The sequence below is a fragment of the Eublepharis macularius genome, chromosome 1, assembly GCF_028583425.1.
Source record: "Eublepharis macularius isolate TG4126 chromosome 1, MPM_Emac_v1.0, whole genome shotgun sequence".
NCBI lineage: Eukaryota > Metazoa > Chordata > Lepidosauria > Squamata > Eublepharidae > Eublepharis > Eublepharis macularius.
Window position 1 is genome coordinate 98,400,153 of NC_072790.1, and position 22,505 is coordinate 98,422,657.

General features: G+C 41.1%; 1 protein-coding gene across 1 annotated transcript in view; it reads left to right on the forward strand.

Annotated features, from left to right (window-relative positions):
* LOC129337015 (coiled-coil domain-containing protein 162-like) overlaps positions 1-22,505 on the forward strand; it is a 114,736-nt gene that overhangs the window by 28,092 nt on the left and 64,139 nt on the right. The window contains exons 12-16 of the mRNA XM_054990502.1: positions 6,859-6,970; positions 8,428-8,477; positions 11,807-11,974; positions 13,187-13,304; positions 16,654-16,816. Coding sequence (XP_054846477.1) covers positions 6,859-6,970; positions 8,428-8,477; positions 11,807-11,974; positions 13,187-13,304; positions 16,654-16,816 — 611 coding nt within the window. The remainder of the gene's footprint in view (positions 1-6,858; positions 6,971-8,427; positions 8,478-11,806; positions 11,975-13,186; positions 13,305-16,653; positions 16,817-22,505) is intronic.

Genomic DNA, 22,505 nt, shown 5'->3' on the forward strand with positions numbered 1-22,505 from the left:
ACAGCGCAAGAACAGATGACGGAGGTGTTAGCTGAATACCTGGGGAAGGAGGAGGAGGATGTTGTGGCTATCCTGGATGTGGCATATCGTGTGAATTCGAGAATTGCAACCCAGAGGAAACTACCAAGAGACGTGATTGTACAATTTACAACAAGAAACATGAAAGAGAAGATTGTGACTAAACAGTTTCAAGATCCATTGGAGATCGATGGCAAGACAATTATCATAATGAAGGAACTACCCAGATCAGTGTTACTAGATCGGAAAAAATATAAAGGGCTAATCCAGATGCTGAAGGACATGAAAATCAGGTACAGATGGGAGCTCCCAGAGGGTTTGTCCTTCGAATTTGGAGGAGCTAAAAAGCGTATCAGGTCTGAGCGGGAGATGGAGCGATTTATAAGGGACAATGAAAAAGACTTACCAACAAGATTATGAATATGGAGTGTAAAGTATTATCTTGGAATGTAAATGGACTAAATTCACCGAATAAGAGAAAAAATATTTTTCACTGGCTATTAAAACAAAAATGTGACATTGTTTGTTTGCAAGAGACTCATATTCGAAAACAGGATGTAAAATATCTAAAACTGGGAAAATTGGGCAAAGACTTTGTAGCGGCCTCAAGTAAAAAAAAAAGAGGAGTGGTGTTGTATGTAAAAGAGGAGCTACAACCAAAATTTATAATGAAAGATGTGGAAGCCAGATTTGTAGCAGTGGAATGTACTTGGAATTTAAAGAGAGTGTTGGTAGTCGGAATCTATGCACCCAATGGCGCAAAAGAGAGCTTCTTTGAGGATTTGAGGAAGCATTTAGATGATCTTTCATATGACCAAATAATACTTGCTGGAGACTTCAATGGAGTGACAGACTTGGAACTGGATAAAAAGACTACAATGACACAAAAGAAAAGAGGACTATTACCAAAGCTCTTTTTTGAGTTGATTCAACAAGAGACTCTTGAAGATGTATGGAGGAGAGAATATCCTAAAAGTAGGCAGTTTACTTTTTATTCTGCAAGGCATTCCACGTTATCAAGAATTGACATGATCTGGGCCTCAAAAGATTTGGCGTTATGGACTAAAGATGTAGAAATAATGCCGATGGTAGGCTCAGATCATAACCCAATTATGTGGAAGCTGGGGAAAAGGAGGAAAAGGAAAGCATGGAGAATAAATGAGGATTTGTTACAGGAAAAAGAGAATATGGAAATATTGAGAAGAGAGACAAAGTTTTTCATTCAATACAACGTGAATAAAGAAGTACCAACTGATAAAGTTTGGGATGCTTACAAGGCGGTTATAAGGGGCATACTAATGGACTTAAATGGTAGAGCAAGAAAGAAGAAAGAGGAGAAGAGACAAGAGATTGAGGAGAAAATAAAAACTAAGGAAATACAGTTAAAAAAGAGACCAGGGAAAAAGAAATTATACCAGGAAATTAAAATATTGCAAGAACAGCTAACAGCAATGAGTAATAAAGAATTGGAGTGGAATCTCAAAAGGCTGAATCAGAAAGTGTTTGAGGGTGCAAATAAACCTGGGAAGTACCTGGCATGGCAACTGAAGAAAAGAAGGGAAAAGAAAACAATAAATAAAATTTGTGAAGATGACAAAACGTATTTGGAACAGAATACCATTAGTAGAGCCTTTTATAAATTCTACGCTAAATTGTATAATAAGAAAGAAGTAAATAAAGACTCAATAGCGTCATATTTGGAGAAAATGACACTTCCAGAAATCTCGGACGCTTGGAGAAATAAATTGAACAGTGAAGTAACGGATGAGGAAATAAGTAAGGCAATACAATCTGCAAATCTAGGAAAGGCGCCAGGGCCAGACGGACTTACAGCTAAATTTTATAAGACTATGGCCAATGAGCTGGCACCATTCCTAAAGGAGGTGATCAATGGAGTTTTAAGGGACCAAAGGATTCCAGACACTTGGTCTGAAGCGAACATATCATTGATCCCAAAAGAGGGCCAAGACTTGACTAGTGTGAAAAATTACAGACCTATATCGTTACTCAACAATGACTATAAAATCTTTGCGAAGATACTGGCGGAGAGACTGAAGGGGTGGCTTTCGGAAGTTATAGAGGAGGAGCAAGCAGGCTTTCTGCCAGACAGACAAATAAGAGACAATTTAAGGACAGTGATTGATGCTATTGAATACTATGATAAGCGTTGTGATAAAGAGGTTGGTTTCTTCTTTGATGATGCTGAAAAGGCATTTGACAACTTAAACTGGGACTTTATGTTTGCCACTATGGAAAAGCTACAATTAGGAGAAAGATTCATCAGAGCAATTAAGGAAATTTATAGAGACCAGACTGCAGCAATTGTGGTAAATGATGAATTGACCAAGAAATTGACTATAAGCAAAGGAACAAGACAAGGTTGCCCGTTGTCTCCACTGTTGTTCATTTTAGTATTGGAGATTCTGATGATACAAATACGACAAGACGAGGAAATTCGAGGAATAAAAATAAAGGACTATTCATACAAGGTCAGAGCATTTGCGGATGACATAATGTTAATTGTAGAGGATCCACTGGAGAACATGCCAAAAGTGATAGATAAGATCAAGGAGTTTGGAGACTTGGCAGGTTTCTTCATTAACAAAAAGAAGTCAAAGTTACTATGCAAAAACATGACTAAGCAGAAACAACAATTGTTAATGGAAACAACGGATTGTGAAGTAACAAGTAAGGTGAAATATTTGGGAATTGAACTGACTGCAAAGAATATAGATTTGTTCAAGAATAATTATGAAAAATTGTGGATTCAGATTGAGAGAGACTTGATTAAATGGAATAGGCTCAATCTGTCATGGTTGGGTAGGATTGCAGCGGTTAAGATGAATGTGTTACCAAGAGTGATGTTTTTGCTACAGACAATACCAATCATCAGAGACTCTAAACAATTTGAAAAATGGCAGAGGAAAATATCAGATTTTGTATGGGCAGGCAAGAAGCCTCGAGTGAAAATGAAAGTTTTACAAGATGCAAAGGAAAGAGGCGGAATGCAACTGCCCAACCTGAGACTTTATCATGATGCAATCTGCCTAGTTTGGCTGAAAGAGTGGATGACATTAAAGAACAAGAAACTATTAGCCCTAGAGGGATATAAAAAAATATTTGGATGGCATGCATACCTATGGCATGACAAAGTAAAGGTCAACTCGATGTTCCTGCACCATTTTGTACGGAGAAGTCTATACACAATCTGGAAGAAGTACAGAATTTACCTACAAGAAGGAACTCCTTGGTGGGTGGTTCCATATGAGGTGATAGACCCGAGAGCTGTTGACAACGAACGACAATGTTTGACATACAAAGAAATAACTAAAATAGAAGCATCTAAACTTAGAATAAAGACGCAAGAGGAACTATCACCGAACTACGATTGGTTCCAGTATAGACAGATCAGAGATTTGTATAACTCGGACTCTGTAAAGGGAGGTATACGAACAGAGAATTCGGAACTAGAGCAGACCCTTTTTAAAGAGGACAAGAAAAGAATATCCAAGGTATACCAAGTACTGTTGAAATGGTATACTGAGGATGAGACAGTTAAAACACAAATGGTGAAATGGGCTATAAATTTTAATAAAGAGATAACAATGGAGGCATGGGAATACTTGTGGAAGACTACAATGAAGACAACGACATGTACAAATATTAAAGAGAATATTTACAAAATGATCTATCGTTGGTACATGACACCAAAGAAGATTGCGCTAGGGAACTTGAACACTTCTAATAAATGCTGGAAATGTAGGAAGCATGAGGGCTCCCTCTATCACATGTGGTGGTCGTGTGATGTAGCTAGGCAGTACTGGGGGGAAATAATAAGAGAAATGAGTGAAATTTTACAATTTCAAATAAATAAGAACCCAGAACTCCTGCTACTAAACTTGGGAATGGAGGGAATTCCAGCCCATCATAGGACGTTGATATTTTATATGACAGCAGCAGCCAGACTTTTGTATGCGCAAAAATGGAAAGTACAAGAAGTGCCAACTATTGAAGATTGGATTTACAAATTGCTGTACATGGCAGAAATGGACAAGATGACAAGAAATCTGAGAAATCTGGACTCAGGGCAGTTTAACACAGATTGGGAGAAGCTGAAACAATATCTGGAGAAGAAATGGGAGGTGGGAGGAAAACTGTGGCAGTTTGAGAACTACTGAAGTATAATAAAATGTAGAGGGGGGTGACTTTACCGGGGGGGGGAGAGATAAATGTGAATTTATAAGCAGTTAGATTAACAGATTGATATATATAGATAGATATATATAGGTTAATAGATAGAATATTGATAGAAAATAATTAATGATAAGGTTTAAATATAAGGACTGAGTAACCAACAATATTTTCTTTCTTTGATAAGATTTGTATAATGCACCAAACTGAATGTACAGAAGAGTCAAATTGATTGACTATGTGATGAGCTATATAGAATTACCATAAAAAGACACAATGAGTAATTTATAGAGAATAAGTCAAATTGTTTGATTTAAATGTAAGATTTCTATGGTTTAGGATATATAGGTTTATGATATATAGAAATATTTAAAACTGGAAAATGGGATAAATTGTTTATCCAAGATGGAAACAAGGACTTATAGTTTGGGTATATAACAAGAAAAGTAGTTAAGGATGTACTGCTTAGTATAATGGAGAATGTATATTTGTTTTAGATAGAGGAATTTAATGGAAGTAAGGGAAAAGGGACAAAGGGTGGGAAAGCTGTTGGAAGTCAGTAAAAGGGGGGGAAAGGGAGGGGGTTAGAAATGAAAAATTTGGGGAAAATTGAATGTAATGTAAAAATAACGGATTCTAACCCAATAAAAAAATTTTCAAAAAAAAAAAAGAAGAGGTAACTTGATACAATAACGGAATACAGAGTCTCTTGTAAGCTTGTTTCCATGTACGTAACTGCTCATTTAGATTTCCATGCAAGGCTATAATGCTAAGCATACTGACCTGGAAGGATAGTATCATCTCTTTCAAACTTTTGAAACCAGTCAGGACTAGAGAAGGGCACAAACAGTAATACAAACAAAAAAAAAAGCCACGAACAGCCCAATCTGCTGTTTGCAAACAAGCAGTTCATGAGGCCCCATTCTAAATGAACAGGTGGTCGTTGCAAGCCTCGTTCATTGATATTCATCTTGCTGTTCATCAAGCCAGACAATCTGGCACCTGCAATCAATTCCCTTGGCAACTTAGGCAGAGATTGTCTGAACTCTGTCTGAACTCCTGCTGTTGCCCTGGAAACCCCAATCTAAGCCCAATTTAGCTTGATCAGCAGGTCTGCAAAGACTGAGGGGACAGGGGCTCCCAGCTCTGGCTTAGTTTGCAGACAGTGGAGAGGGAAAGAGTTGCTGTTGGTATTTTGATAGAGAGAGTGCACTGGAGCTTGAATTTTCTTTGTGTGTGGTGGGATAGGGATCTGCCCCTTCAAGTTCCAGGGCTGCTGCCAGGCTCTGGGCCAAGCTATTATTTATTATTGGTACCTTTCCTGCTGCCTGGTCAGGTCAGGTTTCTGGGAGTGGTGAAGTAGGAATCTTGACTTGGATGATGGCTGGAGGAGAGCCTGCTGGCCCCCATGAATAGCCAACTGTGAACATGTTCATGAACAGGGCCATGTTCGTGGTTGTTCGTGAGTCCCTGTTCGTAGATGGCAACGAACATCATGTTCATTTTTTTTTCTGTTCATGCCCATCTCTAGTCAGGACTAGACATGGGCACGAATGGAAACAAAATGCCAAACACCCTGTTCGTTGTTCAGTGCCATCCACGAACACTGAACGACAAACATGGATGAATTTGAACTGTTCCCGGACATGTTCGTTGTTCATGGGGGCCAGAACCCCACCCACCCCAAACCCCCCACTTATCTCCCTCCCCTCAAACCCACTTACCAGGCCCTTTAAAGATCCCTTTAAACTATCAGCTGGCCAGCGGCAGGGGGGGATTCCCCCCTGCTGCCTGCCAGCTGAGTTTAAAGGGCCCTTTCCTGCCACGTGCAAGGGGCAGGGCCCTTTAAACACCCCACAAACTGACCTTCCCAATGTCCAATACCCACCAAACTTGCCGGGAACATAGTCCTCACTGTCCTCTGAAGACCCCCCAAGTTTCAGAGAGATTGCACCCCGGGAAAGGCATGATTCATGGGTCTCCCCGTTAGCTGTCATTTTCTCTTCACAGTGGCAAAAACGGGTCTCTCTGCTGGAAGTACTTTGAAGGGTTAAAGCCAGAAGAAAAGCCAGAAGGAGTTCAGACAGAGTTCAGTCCCTCCTTGCCTCCAGTTGCCAAGGGGATTGATTGCAACAGGTGCCAGACTGTCTGGCTTGCTGAATGACTGCCGAAGGCAACAAACGAGGTTTTTAATGACCACCTGTTTGTTTAGGATGGGGCCTCATGAACAGCTTGTTCGAGAACAGCAGATTAGGCTATATTGTCGAAGGCAATTCGACAATATAGGCTGTTCGTTGGTTTTTTCTGTTCGTAATGCTGTTCGTGCCCATGTCTACTCAGGACTGACAGGGGTTAGCCAAAAGAATTAGATACTTCGGGCTTTCTCCACACTTGATTTATTCCTGATTTTCTTAGTAGTTGATCCCCAAGCATTGGAATCAACTGAGGTTCAGTTCTTCCACATCTGCCCTCCCTTTGCATTTTTACACTTGTGGAGTCAGTTTATTTTGTTCTGCACGTGCCTTAACGATCAGAATTTTTAAGAGATTGTGTGCTGTCGTCATTGGTGGCATGATCAGTGATGTTGCAGCACCCTCCTTTTGTTTTTTACACATGTTTATATCGACAGCTCTTTCATTTCTTTCCCAGACCTCCAGAAGCCTTTATTTCAATTCAGCTGGAGAAACAAGGTCCACGGGACAGTATGTTGAACACATTCATTCAAAAAACTCAAATACTGGGAAGTAGAATGCAAAATCCAGTAAGTATGTCAAAATATCTTTTAGGCATCTCAAATGCCCTCAAGAAAATTAACAATTTCTCTAAGTGTATATATTTTTATCTTTTGTTTGCTTTGTCTGTCTGTCTGTCTGTCTGTCTGTCTGTCTGACTGACTGACTGACTGACTGACTGACTGACTGACTGATTTATACCCCGCTGTCCCCACAAATGGGCTCAGAGTGGCTCACAACATGTATACAATACAATAAATTAATTGTAAAGAACTATAAAATCAGTAGTAATTTAAAAAGTCATTAAAATAGTTCAGACGCCTTCTATATATATAAGCTATTTAGATAGACAATCAGCAGTCCATATATGAGCCATGAAATATGGACATAACACATAGCCAAGGGCAGTCACAGAAAAGGTGGTTGTCTTATGTGTTGTTATTTTCTATTTGGATATTGTATGTGTCTTTTTTAGTCAATTTGTCATTTTCTTCATATAAATAAAAAGGAAAATTAACCATTACATTAGAATTTCAAATGTTTGAAGAATTGTATCAAGTCAGTTGCATCATCTGATTTACAGTAAACAACAGCAAGCTTTTAACAAAAAGAGACAGCATGGTGTAATTGCTTGGCTAGGATCTGGGAGACCCAGGTTCAGTTTCCTGCTCTTGGGCCAGTCACATACTACCAGCTTAACCTACCTCACAGCATTGTAGTGAGGAAAAGATGGAGAAGAGAATGATGTAAACAGCTTTGAGTTCTCATTGGGGAGAAAGACAGGATATAAATGAAGTAAAAATAAATAAACGAATAAATAAAAACAAATAAGTAACCACTAACCACTATACCAAATAAGTAAAAATAAATAAACAAATAAGTAACCACTCTTAACCACTATACCAAACTGACTGTAGGTGGTGTTCAAACACATTGCAATGGCAGTATCATGGCTCAGTAGGTTATGAGAGCCAGTTTGGTGTAGTGGTTAAGGGCAGAAGGACTCTAATCTGAAGAACCAGGTTTGATTCCCCACTCCTCCACTTGAAGCCAGCTGGGTGACCTTGGGTCAGTCACAGCTTCTAGGAGCTCTCTCAGCCCCACCCACCTCACAGAATAATAACACACTTTATAAACCACTCTGAGTGGTGTTAAGTTGTCCTGAAGGGTGGTATATAAATCAAATGTTGTTGTTGTTGTTGTATTAGTCTGGGTGTGAAGTACACACACTCTTAACTCATAATCTTTTCCTTTGTATTGGGTATAAGCCTGGAAATACCCAGCACAGTTTAAATTGAAACTTTCAGGGCTAGTTAGAGTTGTAGATGTCTGTTGGAGAATTTGATTAGTGCATGAGATATTCATATGTTTTTAATATATAGTTTTCAATGAAACTTTCTTTTTGAGATATTTTTGCTTTTATACACATAATTATCTAAAATTGTAGGAATTTTATGCAAAGAATAAATGGTACAATTCATTACAGGATGAAGTTAATAAAGTCAAGAGAGAAGTTATCGCTGAATACTGTCATAAGTAAGTATATGAAATATATACAGCATATTCCCCAGCATATTGACTAGTAGTCATCTCTGTGAAGTTTTGTTTAATTGAGATAGGAAAAATGATTCACAGTGTTTACAAAAAAAAGCTAATATTTCAGGCTGGTCATCCAAAAATGCTGTCTTGGCACAATGGTGAGAATAGGGCTTACTTCAGCAATCAAGAAGTGTACTGTTACATGCTTCTCTCTTCTCTAAGTACATAATTTACATTTTACATGTTTCTTCCTTGGATCCAACATGAAGTTTTTCTACTGGATATCAGCAGCGAGTTACCCACTGGGAACTCAGTTCTCAAATGTGTGGAGGCCTTGTTTGGATTGGTTTAAGTCCCTCCCCCCATATAATTTTCCTAAGATGAAATGGCTCTAGGGAAATACCGTTTTCCAATTGTGCATTCCATATGCAATGAAGAGAGGGTTCTAGGTTGCACCATCAGGTCATCTTACTGTAAGGGTCTAATTAGATGATATAAAATGTGAGTTAGATTGGGGAGACCACAACCAAACTCACTTTTAAGGTGACCCAGGACCGAACTCACTTAAAGTGACCCAAGACTCACCTTAAACATAGTGTTTGTGAGGTGGGGTGCAGTGAGGAGCAAATAAGCATCTGAGCATGACGCAGCAGCTGAAGGAGCTTCAGTATTTCTTCTCTTCCACCTTGTGCATTTTTTCTAGAACAAATGGCTATGTGGGGCTGTTTGTCTCACTACCAGTTTGTATACAAGTAGAACACAGATTAAGGCAAAGAGTTATTCCTACAGGTCATTTATATTGCATTAGCGCTCATTGAGAACATTTAACATTCTTCCACTGCCACCCACTAGTTGTCACATTTGTTCAAACTCATAGTCAAACCCAAACCCACTATTCATCTGTAATCAACAAACCCACAGCACTATGCCAGCAATTCTGGATCAGGGTATACAACAAGTAGAACACAGAAATGTATCCCAGAAACACAAGAACCAATTAGAGTAGTGCTCTGAACCAGGCAGTAGGAGCTGTGTATTGGAGAAAAGATCTGACAATGAGAGATTATGAGTTGGAAGTTAGATTTTAAGGATTAGAGATTAGAAGTGATGAGAGACAAGAGTTCATTTAAAAAGAGTGAGAATTAAAGAACTGAGGAGCTATCTAATCTTTGGTTAAGTTTCCTTGTCCAGGGAAGAATGTACACGTGTATGCCTGCAGGGTTGCTGGTTCTGGTGTGTAATTTAGTTAGAGAATAATGTTGTACTTAAATGTATTAAAACTGCCAGAGGTGTGTAACAACAACAACAACAACAACATTCAATTTATATACCGCCCTTCAGGACAACTTAACGCCCACTCAGAGCGGTTTACAAAGTATGCTATTATTATCTCCAGAACAATAATCACACTGTAAGGTTGGTGGGGCTGAGACAGCTCCTAGAAGCTGTGACTGACCCAAGGTCACCCAGCTTGCTTCAAGCAGAGGAGTTGGAAATCAAACCTGGTTCTCCAGATTAGAGTCCCGCACTCTTAACAACTATACCAAACTGGCTCTCAGTTTGAAGCCCAACTGTACAGTTTGAAGCCTAACATTCCACAATTCCTCAGGTTGATTTTTAATATTTACTTCATATACGTGTTTCTTTTCTGTTCAACTTAGAAAAGCAAATCATCTCACGCCTGTCAGTTTACCTCAGTTATCAATCCTGTTCTGGATGTGTTATCTACTCAGGCCCAGACTTTATCCCCTCAAACCATTTTTTAAATTTCCCATTGAGATTCTCAGTGCAGTGGGATAGGCAGGAAAATTCATGTGGGTTGGTGTCTAGCCCCCAGGAAATCTTTCACAGGGTATAATTGGCAATATATCCCATTATTCAATAATAGATTAAGTCCAGATAAATAACTTAAAGACTAGACATGGGCACGAACCGCATTATGAACCAAAAAAACCCCACGAACTGCCCAATTGTCTGTTCATGAACTGGCGGTTCGTGAGGGTCCATGGCCAATGAACCAGCGTTCATTGAAAGCCCGGTTCGTTGTGTTCGCCCATGGTTCGTGAAGCCAGACAGTCAGGCACCATAAATCAATTCCCTTGGGGGAATGCCTGAACTCTGCACTCCTTCTGTCGCCCAGGAAACCCGAATGGAAGCCCAGCTTACCTAGATCGCCAGGTGTTCCTTCCAACCATGGAGCTGCAAGTTGGTTACAATTGGTTACATGGGAGAAGATGCCCGGGGGGAGGGAGGGGGGAGGGGGTGTTCTGTAGCCATGGGCACTCCAATCTCATCCCTGCAAACCCTGATAGGCAGTTCTGACGGCCAACCCCTTGCACACTGGGCCAACGTCAACTGGTGGCTCTAACTGTATCGAATGAGAGTTTCCTGGGGGGCTCAGATTGGAGAGGGTATAACTCCAAGATCCCTATTGCAATCTTGACCAAACTCAGGTGCTGGCTGGAGGAGAGCCTGCTAAACATTGCCTGTGAATATGGGTTCTCTAAGTCCAACGGGGGCCGTTCTGACGCCCACGAACCTTGAACCGGTTCATCAGCGGGAAATGTTCGTTGTGGTTTGCTGGTTCAGGTTCATCGTTGGCACAGAACCACAAATTGCTGGTTCATTAAATTTTTTTGGTCTGTGCCCATGTCTATTAAAGACAAAACATGTTGTCAAAATGTAACAAAATGTAAAATGTTGTCAAAATGTAAAAACTGAACATCCACCAAACTAAGGTTGCCAACTCTAGGTTGGAAAATTCCTGGAGATCTGGGAATGGATCCTGGGGAGAACAGGGTTTGAGGAGGGAATGAACTTGATCAGGACGTAATGCCATACAACTCACCTTCCAGAGTAGCCATTTTCTCCTGGGGAATTGATCTCTGTAATCTGGTGATCAGCAGTAATTCTGGGAGATCTCTAGGTTCTACCTGGAGGTTGGCAATTGTACTAAAACCCCAAACCCGAATAAAGCTGGTGAATGGAACCCTAAATGCATTCTGGGCATGATTATAGTACTATTGGTGTATATATTTGATACAGAAATAAGTTGTTAGAAGAAATTACTTGAGGACAATTAAAAGCATAGAGCCCAACTGGGCAAAGCAAACTTAATCTTAAATATCCAAACGGAATACATTTCAGTTCTTACAAAATGAAATGTTTTCATTTGTGACATTGCTGCTGGATCTTGTTAGTAATATCACTGACAATGACATGGTATCAGTGGTATAACAGAGAATTGCCCAAGGGCACATAAGAAACCTGTGGCAACAGAGGGGATTGGTTACTGTTTTGTTGATTCAATTTCTGATACAATTTAGGGTTACCCATCGTATGTCACAATACTCTCTTCGAAGCCAGATCATTGCATTTTACAACAGTATAAAAGCTTTGCTAGAAGATCTCCCCAGTGTGAGAGACAAATACTTCATTATAGGATTACCACAAGAGAAGAAAGGGGAGAAGGAAAAACCTGAGAATGATCCCAGGTTTGTAACTGTTTGAGATGCTGTTTCTAGTTTCTAGTATAGCCATATCCAAAAATCTTATAGGATAGAATGGATTTACTGCTGTTAGATTAGAAGATAACTGAATGCTGGTGTTTTGTAAAAATGGAGAATTTAGTAGGAAAATAAAGATAAGTAGAGCTTGAAAGTTCTATTCCTAAAGCAAGTTGAACTTTCTAAATGGCTAGTTACCAGACTTGTCATAGAATAACAGAGATAGGTGTGGATCATTGAGCGGGGAGGCTGTTATGTTTGTTATTCCTATGTAATAATAATATTTTATTTATATACCACCCCTCAAGACAACTTAACACCCTCTCAGAGCAGTTTTCAAAGTATGTCATTATTATCCCCACAACAATAATCACCCTGTGAGGTGGGTGGGAATGAGAGAGCTCCTAGAAGCTGTGACTGACCCAAGGTCACCCAGCTGGCTTCAAAGTGGAGGAGTGGGGAATCAAACCCCACTCTTTCTTGGGGAAGCTCAGGGCAAGTTATATGACTTTTAGACTTTTAGAGGTCTCCCATCTATGCACTGATCAATTCCACAATGCTTACTGACTGAATCAGTGTCCCCAGTACATCCACTTGGCCCACTACTTTAAATGGGAAATCCTAAAAGGATTATGAGTTGGAGCCAAGACTTTGACAAACTGAATAATTTCACAGAAGCGAGTTTTTACTGTCTTCCTTTTCCCTCAGCAGCCTTCTGAAGAGCTGCTGCAGAGACTCTGGGGACCTTCCAGGATAATATTCTACAATATGAAGAATGGCTGAAAAAAAGAAAACTGGCCAAATTAGCCCCTCTTCAGTCTTGTATCAATGTTTGCTCTATTAACAGAGCTTGCTTTGCTTGCACAAGAATGCAAGAGTGGGGATTTTGACCTATTTGTGTTGTTGCTGCAGCCTCCCCCCCCCCCCAATCCCCAGCAGCATTTTCAAAGGCCAAGAAGGGACTGATGGGAAAAGGGAAAAGCAATAAAAATTTTGCTTCAGTGAAATAGCTCAGTTTACGGAAATCTCGTTTCATCTGGAGTTTCTTGTGTTTATGTACTGCATATGCACCAGTGAAAAAGTAAACATTTATTGTACAACAGTACCATCCCATCTCCAATAATGTAGAAACGCCAGAACTCTGTGTTACGATTGCCTAAGTCACTGTAACAATTGTAATTGTAATTTGTAACAATTCAGGTCATTCCATTCACGACCCCGTTGTTTGCTGTCTGCTGATGGGCGATCCTTTTTGAACCTGTGGTTCATCCCCCACACCTCCGAAATACTATTTATGTTTAAAATGCTGCCAGAGAAGGTTAGTATGTTTACAGTCTTAAAACAATCAAATTGCAGAGATTTAACCAGTCTGTTTTATTCATGATGAAAATGAGTTTGGCATGTCACAAGAAAAGCTGAAAATTCAACAATTGGTATTGGAATTCTAGCCATGATGTTCTACATTTGAGACATCATAGTGTCCAAAGATTCAGAGGTAACCCAAAATACTTTAGTGCCTATGTCTGTCAAGGTGGAAAAAATAATTTAAGTAATTGATAACTTTGTAAACTTGCCTTTATGACTGACATAAGGACTAGCAGAGCTATGCACAACTCTTCTGAGACGAAGAATAGACATTTCACAATTGACACAAAAGCCAGAAAATTAGAACTGTGCAAATTTGGCTTCTACTTAAAGAATTTTAAAAGGGTTGTTCACTTGGAATCTTGATGAGGCTATAAGTCTCTCACAACTATTCTGAATGTGCTTCCACAGTTCCACAATTACACATCATCCTACTATATAAAAGGCAACCTGTATTGGTGACGACTCGCTTTTTATCCCTGCGCAGGCACACTCGCAGGCCCCTCTGCGGGGATAAAATGTGAGTTGTCAGGAACATGGCTTGCCTCAGAGGCTCTGAGGAAGCCACCAAGGTGGTGGGAAGGCCCAGTGTGGTGGTGTGGCTCTCCAGAGGCCCTGAGGAGGCCGTGGTGGCGGGATGGTCCAGCACAGCAACACGGCCCTCCCAAGGCCTCACAGTGGGGGCCCACCGAATCAGTTTTCTAGAGCCTGTTGTATTTTTCTACACAATTGGCTCTGTTGCAAGTCTAATTACATATGTAGCTGCCTGAAGAAAGCACTATCCTAGTCAACTCTTAAATGTTCTGTGTGCCATAAGACACAAAAGGGAGGAAGGCTGTACATTCTGATAAAATCCTTAAAATGGACCTGTTTAACATATTGAACTCTTCTGAAAGGAAGAAGAGGCCCTGACTGAAGTAAATGCACAGTCATTGAATACTTAATATCCAAACAGGGTGCCATCTGAGACTGCCACCACTTGCCACCACTACCTCCTACTTCCTGCTGCCCTATCTACCTACTGTTTTTCCAGTGACCACCATCTTGCCTTCATCCAAGAGCTAGAGCTACTTCTCTTGTTCTCCATGTCTCTTAAACAACAGTATGGCAAGCAGCATATGCCCAGTGCAGCTTCTTGAACTCTCCCTCTTGCAAGAATTTGAAAAGCCTTACTGGGCAGGGGTGACTTGTCACGGTATCCTGGGGAAGTATTAGCTGCTCCAGCTTCCGGGTAGGAGGCAGTGCAGCAATGGTGATTTGTGTGAGGTAGTGGCAGATCCTGTTGGTCCTGAAATTCTTCCCCTGATGCCACCATCTTATGTACGGTTGTCAAGTCACAACTGACTTGTGGCAACCCCAGTCAAGGGGCTTTCAAGGCAAGTGAGAAACAGAGGCAGGTTGCCATTGCCTTCCTCTGCAGTCTTTCTTCATGGCCCCCTAACCAAGCACCAACCCTGCTTAGTTTCCAAGATTTTTCTGCAAACATGGGATGGTTTTCAACTTTGTAAAAAGATCTGTTTTGTCAATTCACAGCTCCAGTCTCTGGATTTAAGTGGCCACAGATTGTGTCATGTTGAGAATTAGATATATTGACAAGTGGAGACACTCAAGGGCTTGTGGCAGGTGTCTCATTTCCCCCTCCCCCACCATGTCAACATTCCCTTTCCTACCCCCCATGGCCTATCCTCCTTTTCCTGTTTCCTTCTGTCCTTCCCATACATCTTTGTCTGCCCCCCAGTCTACCCCTTTTCCCTATCCCTCTTGGCAGCCTCTCCCTAAGGCTCAGTTGTGTGGTGCCAGTTGAGTCAGACCAACTTGCATGTTTACTTGCAGGGGTTACTTCACTTTTCCTTGTACCCCCTTCCCCACACTATTTCCTTTTCCCCTCCTCCTGGCAGCCCCCATATGCTCACCTTTCCCTAAATCCTTCTCTCATTCAAATTCATTAAGCAACTTACCTTTTACCTGCCCCCCCCAACTTCATTTATATTTATTAATTTACTTTATTTATATACTGCCTTTCTTCACCATAGGGACCAAAGGCAGCTTATATCATTCTCCTTGCCTTCATATTATCCTCACAGCAACCCTGATAGATAAGTTAGCTGAGCATGTAAGAAGATCTGTTTTGTACGTTCATGGCTCCAGTCGCCAGATCTAAGTATCCACAGTTCAGGTCCACTTCACTATTAGTATATAAGATAAAAAAGAATACCAGATAAAATAATGATATCTCAAAAGCAGAAACAATGGACAAAGAGCTGCCCATTGGACAAGGAGTTTGCACTAGTCAAATAAAAGATCTGTGGTTTTATTTTATTTATCAGAGATATATCTTCTGTTCCATGCCTTACAGCAGTTCCCAACTGCAATACAAACATTTCTGTTCCTAATAGACTCACAGTCCAAATATGTTTGAATAATACACTCCCATGTTATATCAAAGATTACTTTTGAAACTTCCTTCAGTTTCAAAAGCAGTTTTATGTGAAAAAGTTTAAAAGTTTTTTGAGATCGCTGTCAGAACTAATAGGGCTGCCAACATCCAGGTGGTGCCTAGAAATCTCTCGGAATTACAACTAATTTCCCAACAACAGAGATATGTTCCCCTGGAAAAAAATGCCTGCTTTGGAGGGTGGACTATATGGCATTATATCCTGCTGAGGTCCTTCCTCTCCCCAAACCCTACCATCCTAAACTCTACCCCCATATCTCCAGGAATTTCCCAACCTGGAGTTGGCAACCCAAGAACTTGATTCATAGTTCTTTAAACTGCAACCAATGTTTCATGGATATTTCTGTTTCTAACAATTACTTAGGAATCATTGGATCATATCCTAAGCTTTATTCCACTTGTTCTAGAAACACTCCTACTTATGCAAGCTTTCCTCCAGTTTCCCCCTTCCTTTTTCAGCCCCCCTCCACTCTGTTCACAAAAGTCCATGCTCCCAGAGGCTACATTTCAGGATGCACTGCAGGCTGGTGTGGTGTGGTTCTGTTAGCACAGTTCTGTGAGCACAGCTCTATTCACAGTGCTTGGGCTTCAGCCCATCTTCTAAATCTCATGCAAGATTCAGCAGAAACAAAGACTTATGGAGTCCAACCAGAAGTATCTAAAACTTTGCAAATATTTTCATTCTCAGTCCCACCCCAGCTTTGCAAATCGGATTTTCATCTTAATAATAGTGGAAATCAGTTTTAGGGTAGATGGAGTTGCTATTGCTAAGCATTAACAGTATGATCTGTGACGCTTTTAAAAGGTTTTCTCCCTGTGTTTTTTTTTCTTTTTCTTTTCTGTGTAGACTGGCTACAGGGCCCTGAGACTGACACTGCAAATAGTGGCAGCTTTTCACGACATCGTTTCATACATTTTCAGCTTTGCTCAACTAGGAAGTGTTCCAGGCTGCTTTGATTACTTTTGTCCTGAACATTTAACTGCAGACTGGGGAGGAACTGAACAGATTGGTTAGTAGCAGGTGCTCTGTCTTTGGAAATGATAGTGTCCAATTTTATATGTACATTTCAACAGAATATATTTTATGTTCCTCTCTCTGTACTGTGTGTGTTAACTTAAAGAGATAAACAAATCCAAATTAAAAAAAAAAACTAAGACCAGAATCAAATGTGATGCCCACTTGTACAGTGCTATCCACGTAGTTCAGTTTGTGGCCAGAATTATGGGTGTTATGGGTAAAACAGAATACAGCAGGATTTGCAACACATTTCACTCTGGTCTGCAGAGTGCTGCTTTATTAAGTATTTCTTGGATGCCTTCAGTAGAATAAAACTCTGGGACTTTTTTGTTGTGAATTGTGATGCCCCCATTATAAAATTTATCACAAATTATGGATTGCCCCTATTTTGACTAAATTATCTTCCACTGTCTCAGAAATAATGTAGTCCCCTATCTGTTGGAGGCTAGAGACCCAAGGACTACATTGGCTGTGGCCAAGTGTCTCTCTCCACCATATGTTCCTCTTTCTCTTTCTTCCCATTGTCCTTGCCTGAGAGTCAGAGGGAAATCTGCATGCATGTCAGAGGGCTTGCCCCTTCCCTCCTGTTGCATGGAATAGTGTGCCCTCACTCAAGCTGTATACTACTTCTTCTTACCCACAGCTTGAGTCATGGATAGAAGTGGTGTGTGTTTGGTGTGTGCTGATTTGACTTCCACACCCTCTTTCCCCTGGCCAGCTAACTGTCCGTAGCTCAGCTAGGAGTTTCCAGTCTGTGCATGGAATGAGCATAATTGAGATTTAAGATCTTTAAAAAGGAAAAGATCTTTATTCACTAAAATACATTTGCAAGTCACTAGGGTACAAGGCATAGGAAAAGTATATCAAAACCCTATAGCATATTACAGACTAAGAAAAAGAACATAGGTATGAGGCTGACTAGGTTATGCAGTCACTGTTGTTACCTTGGTATTCTCTTACTAGGAAGGGACATAAAGCCCACAGGAACTTTGAAAATAGAGGCTGGTCAAGACTTCACTCCATTTGTTCCCTGTTCCTGGCCCTTGGTTTGCATGCGTCTGACTAGAGATGGGCACGAACAGCAATAGGAACAAAAAAAAGCCACAAACAGCCCAATCTGCTGTTTGCAAACAAGCTGTTCGTGAGGCCCCATTCTAAACGAACAGGTGGTTGTTGCAAGCCTCGTTCATTGCTGTTCGTCAAGCCAGACAGTCTGGAACCTGCAATCAAATCCCTTGGCAATTTAGGCAGGGATTATCTGAACTCTATCTGAACTCCTGCTGTTGCCCTGGAAACCCCAATCTAAGCCCAATTTCGCTTGATAGGCAGGTCTTCCTTTCAAGTGTGGAACTCCAAATTTGTTACAACAAGGGAGCAAAGAGCAGGGGGGAGGGGGCTCCCAGCTCTGACTTTGCAGACAGTGGAGAGGGAGAGAGAATTGCTGTTGGCATTTTGATAGAGTGCATCGGAGCTTGAATTTTCTTTGTGTGTGGTGGGATAGGGATCTACCCCTTCAAGTTCCAGGGCTAGTGCCAGGCTCTGGGGCCAAGCTATTATTTATTATTGGTACCTTTCCTGCTGCCTGCTCAGGTCAGGTTTCTGGGAGTGGTGCAGTAGGGATCTTGACTTGGATGATGGCTGGAGGAGAGCCTGCTGCCCCCCCCCACGAACAGCCAACCATGAACAGGTTCGTGAACAGGGCCATGTTCGTGGTTGGCAACGAACAATTAACATCATGTTCGGGGTTTTTTCTGTTCATGCCCATCTCTACTTCTAACAGGATATTCAGATTGTTTAACCCTTCCTGTCCAATCTGGTAGGTCTAAACTTTAATTTCTCATGAAACTGGGAGTGGATGTCCATGTGTACCTTTTCTCCAATACAATTAAGGAGCACGTCCCAAACTCTTAATGACCCCACTCACTATATCCAAATAACCATCTATTTTGTCCCTTCCTGACTGGTGGGCAAACGGTCATCCCTCCATTCTGCCTATCTGTTTCCATAAAGGGAACTCATCTTCTCCAAGCCTGCAATCTGAGAAATCTCTCAGAAAAAAATGTATTTTCAGAGATCAAGGTATCCCTGAGTATTAATTAAGGGATCCTGCATCTCTGTATCTCAACAGCTACATTAGAAATTTTGCTAATAGTTGAGGATAATTGAGTTGTGTCTTAATTTTCTCTTGAATAGAAAGATTTATGTGGAGTTTTTCCAGTTGTCCAGAGTGGACTAGAAGAGTGTTTCAGTTTGTGCGAATATATTTTCAAGCTATGTTGCTTTTATGCATATTTGTACCAGATTATTTATTTATTTTATTTTATTTATACTCTGCCATTCTTCCCACTGAAAACCCAATGTGTATATCATTCTCCTGTCTTTCATTTTATCCTTACAACACCATGAGGTAGCTTAGGCTGAGAATGCCTGACTGGCCCAAGATCACCCAGCAAGCTTCCACAGCTCAGTAGAGATCCAACTCCTAGTCTGAAACTCTAACTACTATATAAACCTGGCTTTTGGGAGTTGGCTACTGTTGAACAGGGATGAGCTGCCAGGCCTGGATGAGTCATGCAAGTAGAGTGGTTGCAACTCATCTGGTGGTTGTTGGTGGGCCCCGTCCTGATGTATCCTTTCTCAAGGCCAAAATAGCCCTGGAAAGAGCCTTGGAAGAAGGAAGAAGCAAGGAAGTCCTCAGTTTTTGTGGCACAGATAGCTTCTTCAGCATCCTGTGAAAAGGAAACCAGTCAGAAGAGGGCTGGTTCTTAGCCCAACTGCCCCAAGCAGCTGCTTGTGGTACAACAATCAGGTGACCCCCCTGACAGAACACTGGGACTCAGCTTGCTTCCAGCCACTATTGGCACAGGAGGAGGCCACAGGTATATCATGCATCCATTGTTGCCTCTTGGATCTGTGCTACTCTTGGCTGAAGCAAGCCCTTAAGGGCTTGGATTCATGCAGACACCAGGACCATGAGGTGGTGGTTAGTTTTGTCGCTGCTCACCTGGCTCAAGAAGAGGCATATTACCTTTTGGGCATATGCTGCTGCCATCATATGAAGTAAGTAACAGGATGCCTTGAAATGACCCTGGGACAGAGCCATTTTGTTGCAGTCTTTGAAAGATGGCAATACATTAGATGCCAGCAAAACCATCTCAGCCCTGCTTCCTTCAGACACTGTATCTGAAGAAGGGAGATCTGACTCTCGAAAACTTAAATCCTGAAAATCTTGTTGGTCTCTAAGGTGCCACTGGACTCAAATCCTGTTTTAGCGCAGACCAACACAGCTACCCACCTGAAATAAAAGGACCAAAGTGTTTGATAATCTGATGTGGCCCTTTCTATTGAATAATTGAAATATTTGAATGATGAATTTATGAACTGGATTAAAAGTATATAAACAAAACCACCTGCAAAGATTTTAGTAAATGGAATGTTATCGGAAGGAATTCAAATTGAAAAAGGCACCCAAACAAGGATTCCCGTTATCACCATTATTATTTATTCTCATGTTGAAGGCATTGGCTGTGAGAATTAAACAAGATCCAAGAATTCAAGTTTTAAAAGTGGACTGAGAAGAATTTAAGACAAAGAGCTATACAGATGATGTAGTAATAATAAGTAGCAATCCACATATATCAATACAGTACGTTATGAAAACATATAGAATTTGAACACCTTTCAGAATATGAGATTAAGAAGAAGAAAATAAAAATAATATTAAAAATTTTAATACAGAAAGAAAAGGAAGAAGTTAAGAAAATTACAGGATGTACAATAACTTCAAATCCAATAAAATATTTGGGAATAAATCTGACTGGCCAAAATGATGCACTATTTAGAACTTGGACAATGCTACAAGACAATCTACAGATGTGAACAATGTTGAAAATTTCATGGTTGGGTAGAATTGCAGCAATAAAGATGAATATATTATCAAAACTGAATTTTTTATTCCACATATTACCAATTTATATATAATAAAAATCTCTGAATGAATGGCAAAGACAAATAAATTTATATGGAATGGCAAAAAAACAAGAATTAGGTTTAAAGTACTACAAGGTGATAAAAAATGGGGAGGTTTAACAGCACCAAATATTAAACTATATCATCAAGCAGTTGGACTGGTTTGGATTGCAGACTGTATTACAGTGCCAACAGTGGGAAACTTTATGGACAAAAAACATTAAATTTACAAAGAGTCAAATGTTAAAAGAAAACTGATATGTTTTTGATGGTATATTATACCGAAAGATATAGAAAAAAATGGATATAAAGATTATAAGGGAAAATGTTGGAAATGTAAAGAACATGACAGTACCTTTTATCATATGTGGTAGACCTGTAAAATAACTAAAAAATATTGGAGAGAAATACATGACATAATGCAAGCTATCTTGAAAATAAAATTTACTCTGAATGAACAGGCTATATTATTGGGTATTTTGCCCAAAAATTTTGGAAGAAAATTTTAATTCCTTCACTGTACTCAGCTATGCTTTGCTAAGAGGCCTTACCAGTACAGTTGGAAACATGTGGGAACCAGCTGTGGGAAATTCAGCTTGGCATCTTTTTCAGGACTTTCACTGACTTCAACTGACTTGTTCGGACTGGGGGAGGGGGCTGGGTTTGGGAATATGCTGCTGAGTTCCGGGAATATGCAGTCCAACTGAGGGACTGGGGGGAGGGGTGAAGAGTGAGTTTTTCAGAGATAGCCTGAATCCTAACCTGGTGGAAAAAGCGATGGTGCAAGCTGAGCCCAAAATGCTCCTGGGATGGATTCAACTAGCCTGTGAAATTGAGAATCAGGAGCAAATAGTGAAGTTGCTAAGGCTACAGCGCCAAGCCAACCAGCAGGGAAGCATACCAGCAGCACGACCCTGGGAGCAAGGGAGGTCATGAGTCAGCATCTCCCCAAGCAAGAAAGGTCAGAGAGTGAAACAGGGCCAGTTCCTGAGGTGCAGGGAAGCAGGCCACTTCGTTGCAGAATGGTCGGGTGATGAAAAGACCCAGCCAGTGAGAGAGCTGAAGCTGAGGATGCTGTCAGGGGGGTGCTTGAAAGTGAAGCCTCAATCAATTGCCAGGAAGGAAGTGGCAGTGGCGGCCGCTGCACAAGAGGAAGAGAAAGACAACTCAAGTGGAGAACCCTTGGTGGGCTGCGAGGGGGAGCCGGGACCACTGATGGGAAATGAGGGAGGGCACCAGCTATGAAGGGCACCAGCTGGCAGGTCATGGAAGTTCTGGTGCCACAGAGGGTGAGATCAAAGGGAGCATTGTTTTTCATAGTGGTCACATTAAACCCCCAGAGGGGGATGAATATCAGGGTAAGGGCTTTGATTGACTCGGGGTGTAGCAGAGATTTGATCGCCCCTGCACTAGTGATGGGGCTGGATCTGGAGGTAACAAAACTGCCTGAGCCTCTGGTGTTTGAACAGATGAATGTATCAGTCATGAAGGGGACCCCCCAGTTATGAAACCGAGCCCATCCCAGTAGGAATGGGGGGACATTGGGAGGAAAGGACTTTTGAGGTCAGTCTGGCCACCAAGTTCCCTCTGGTGTTGGGAGTAAGATGGTTATGGGACCATGACACCTACATGAGGTGGAAGGCTGGCAAGCTGCGCTTCCCTTCCGAAGCTTGCCAAAGACATGTATGGGAAGCCAAGTGGGGTGAAGACCC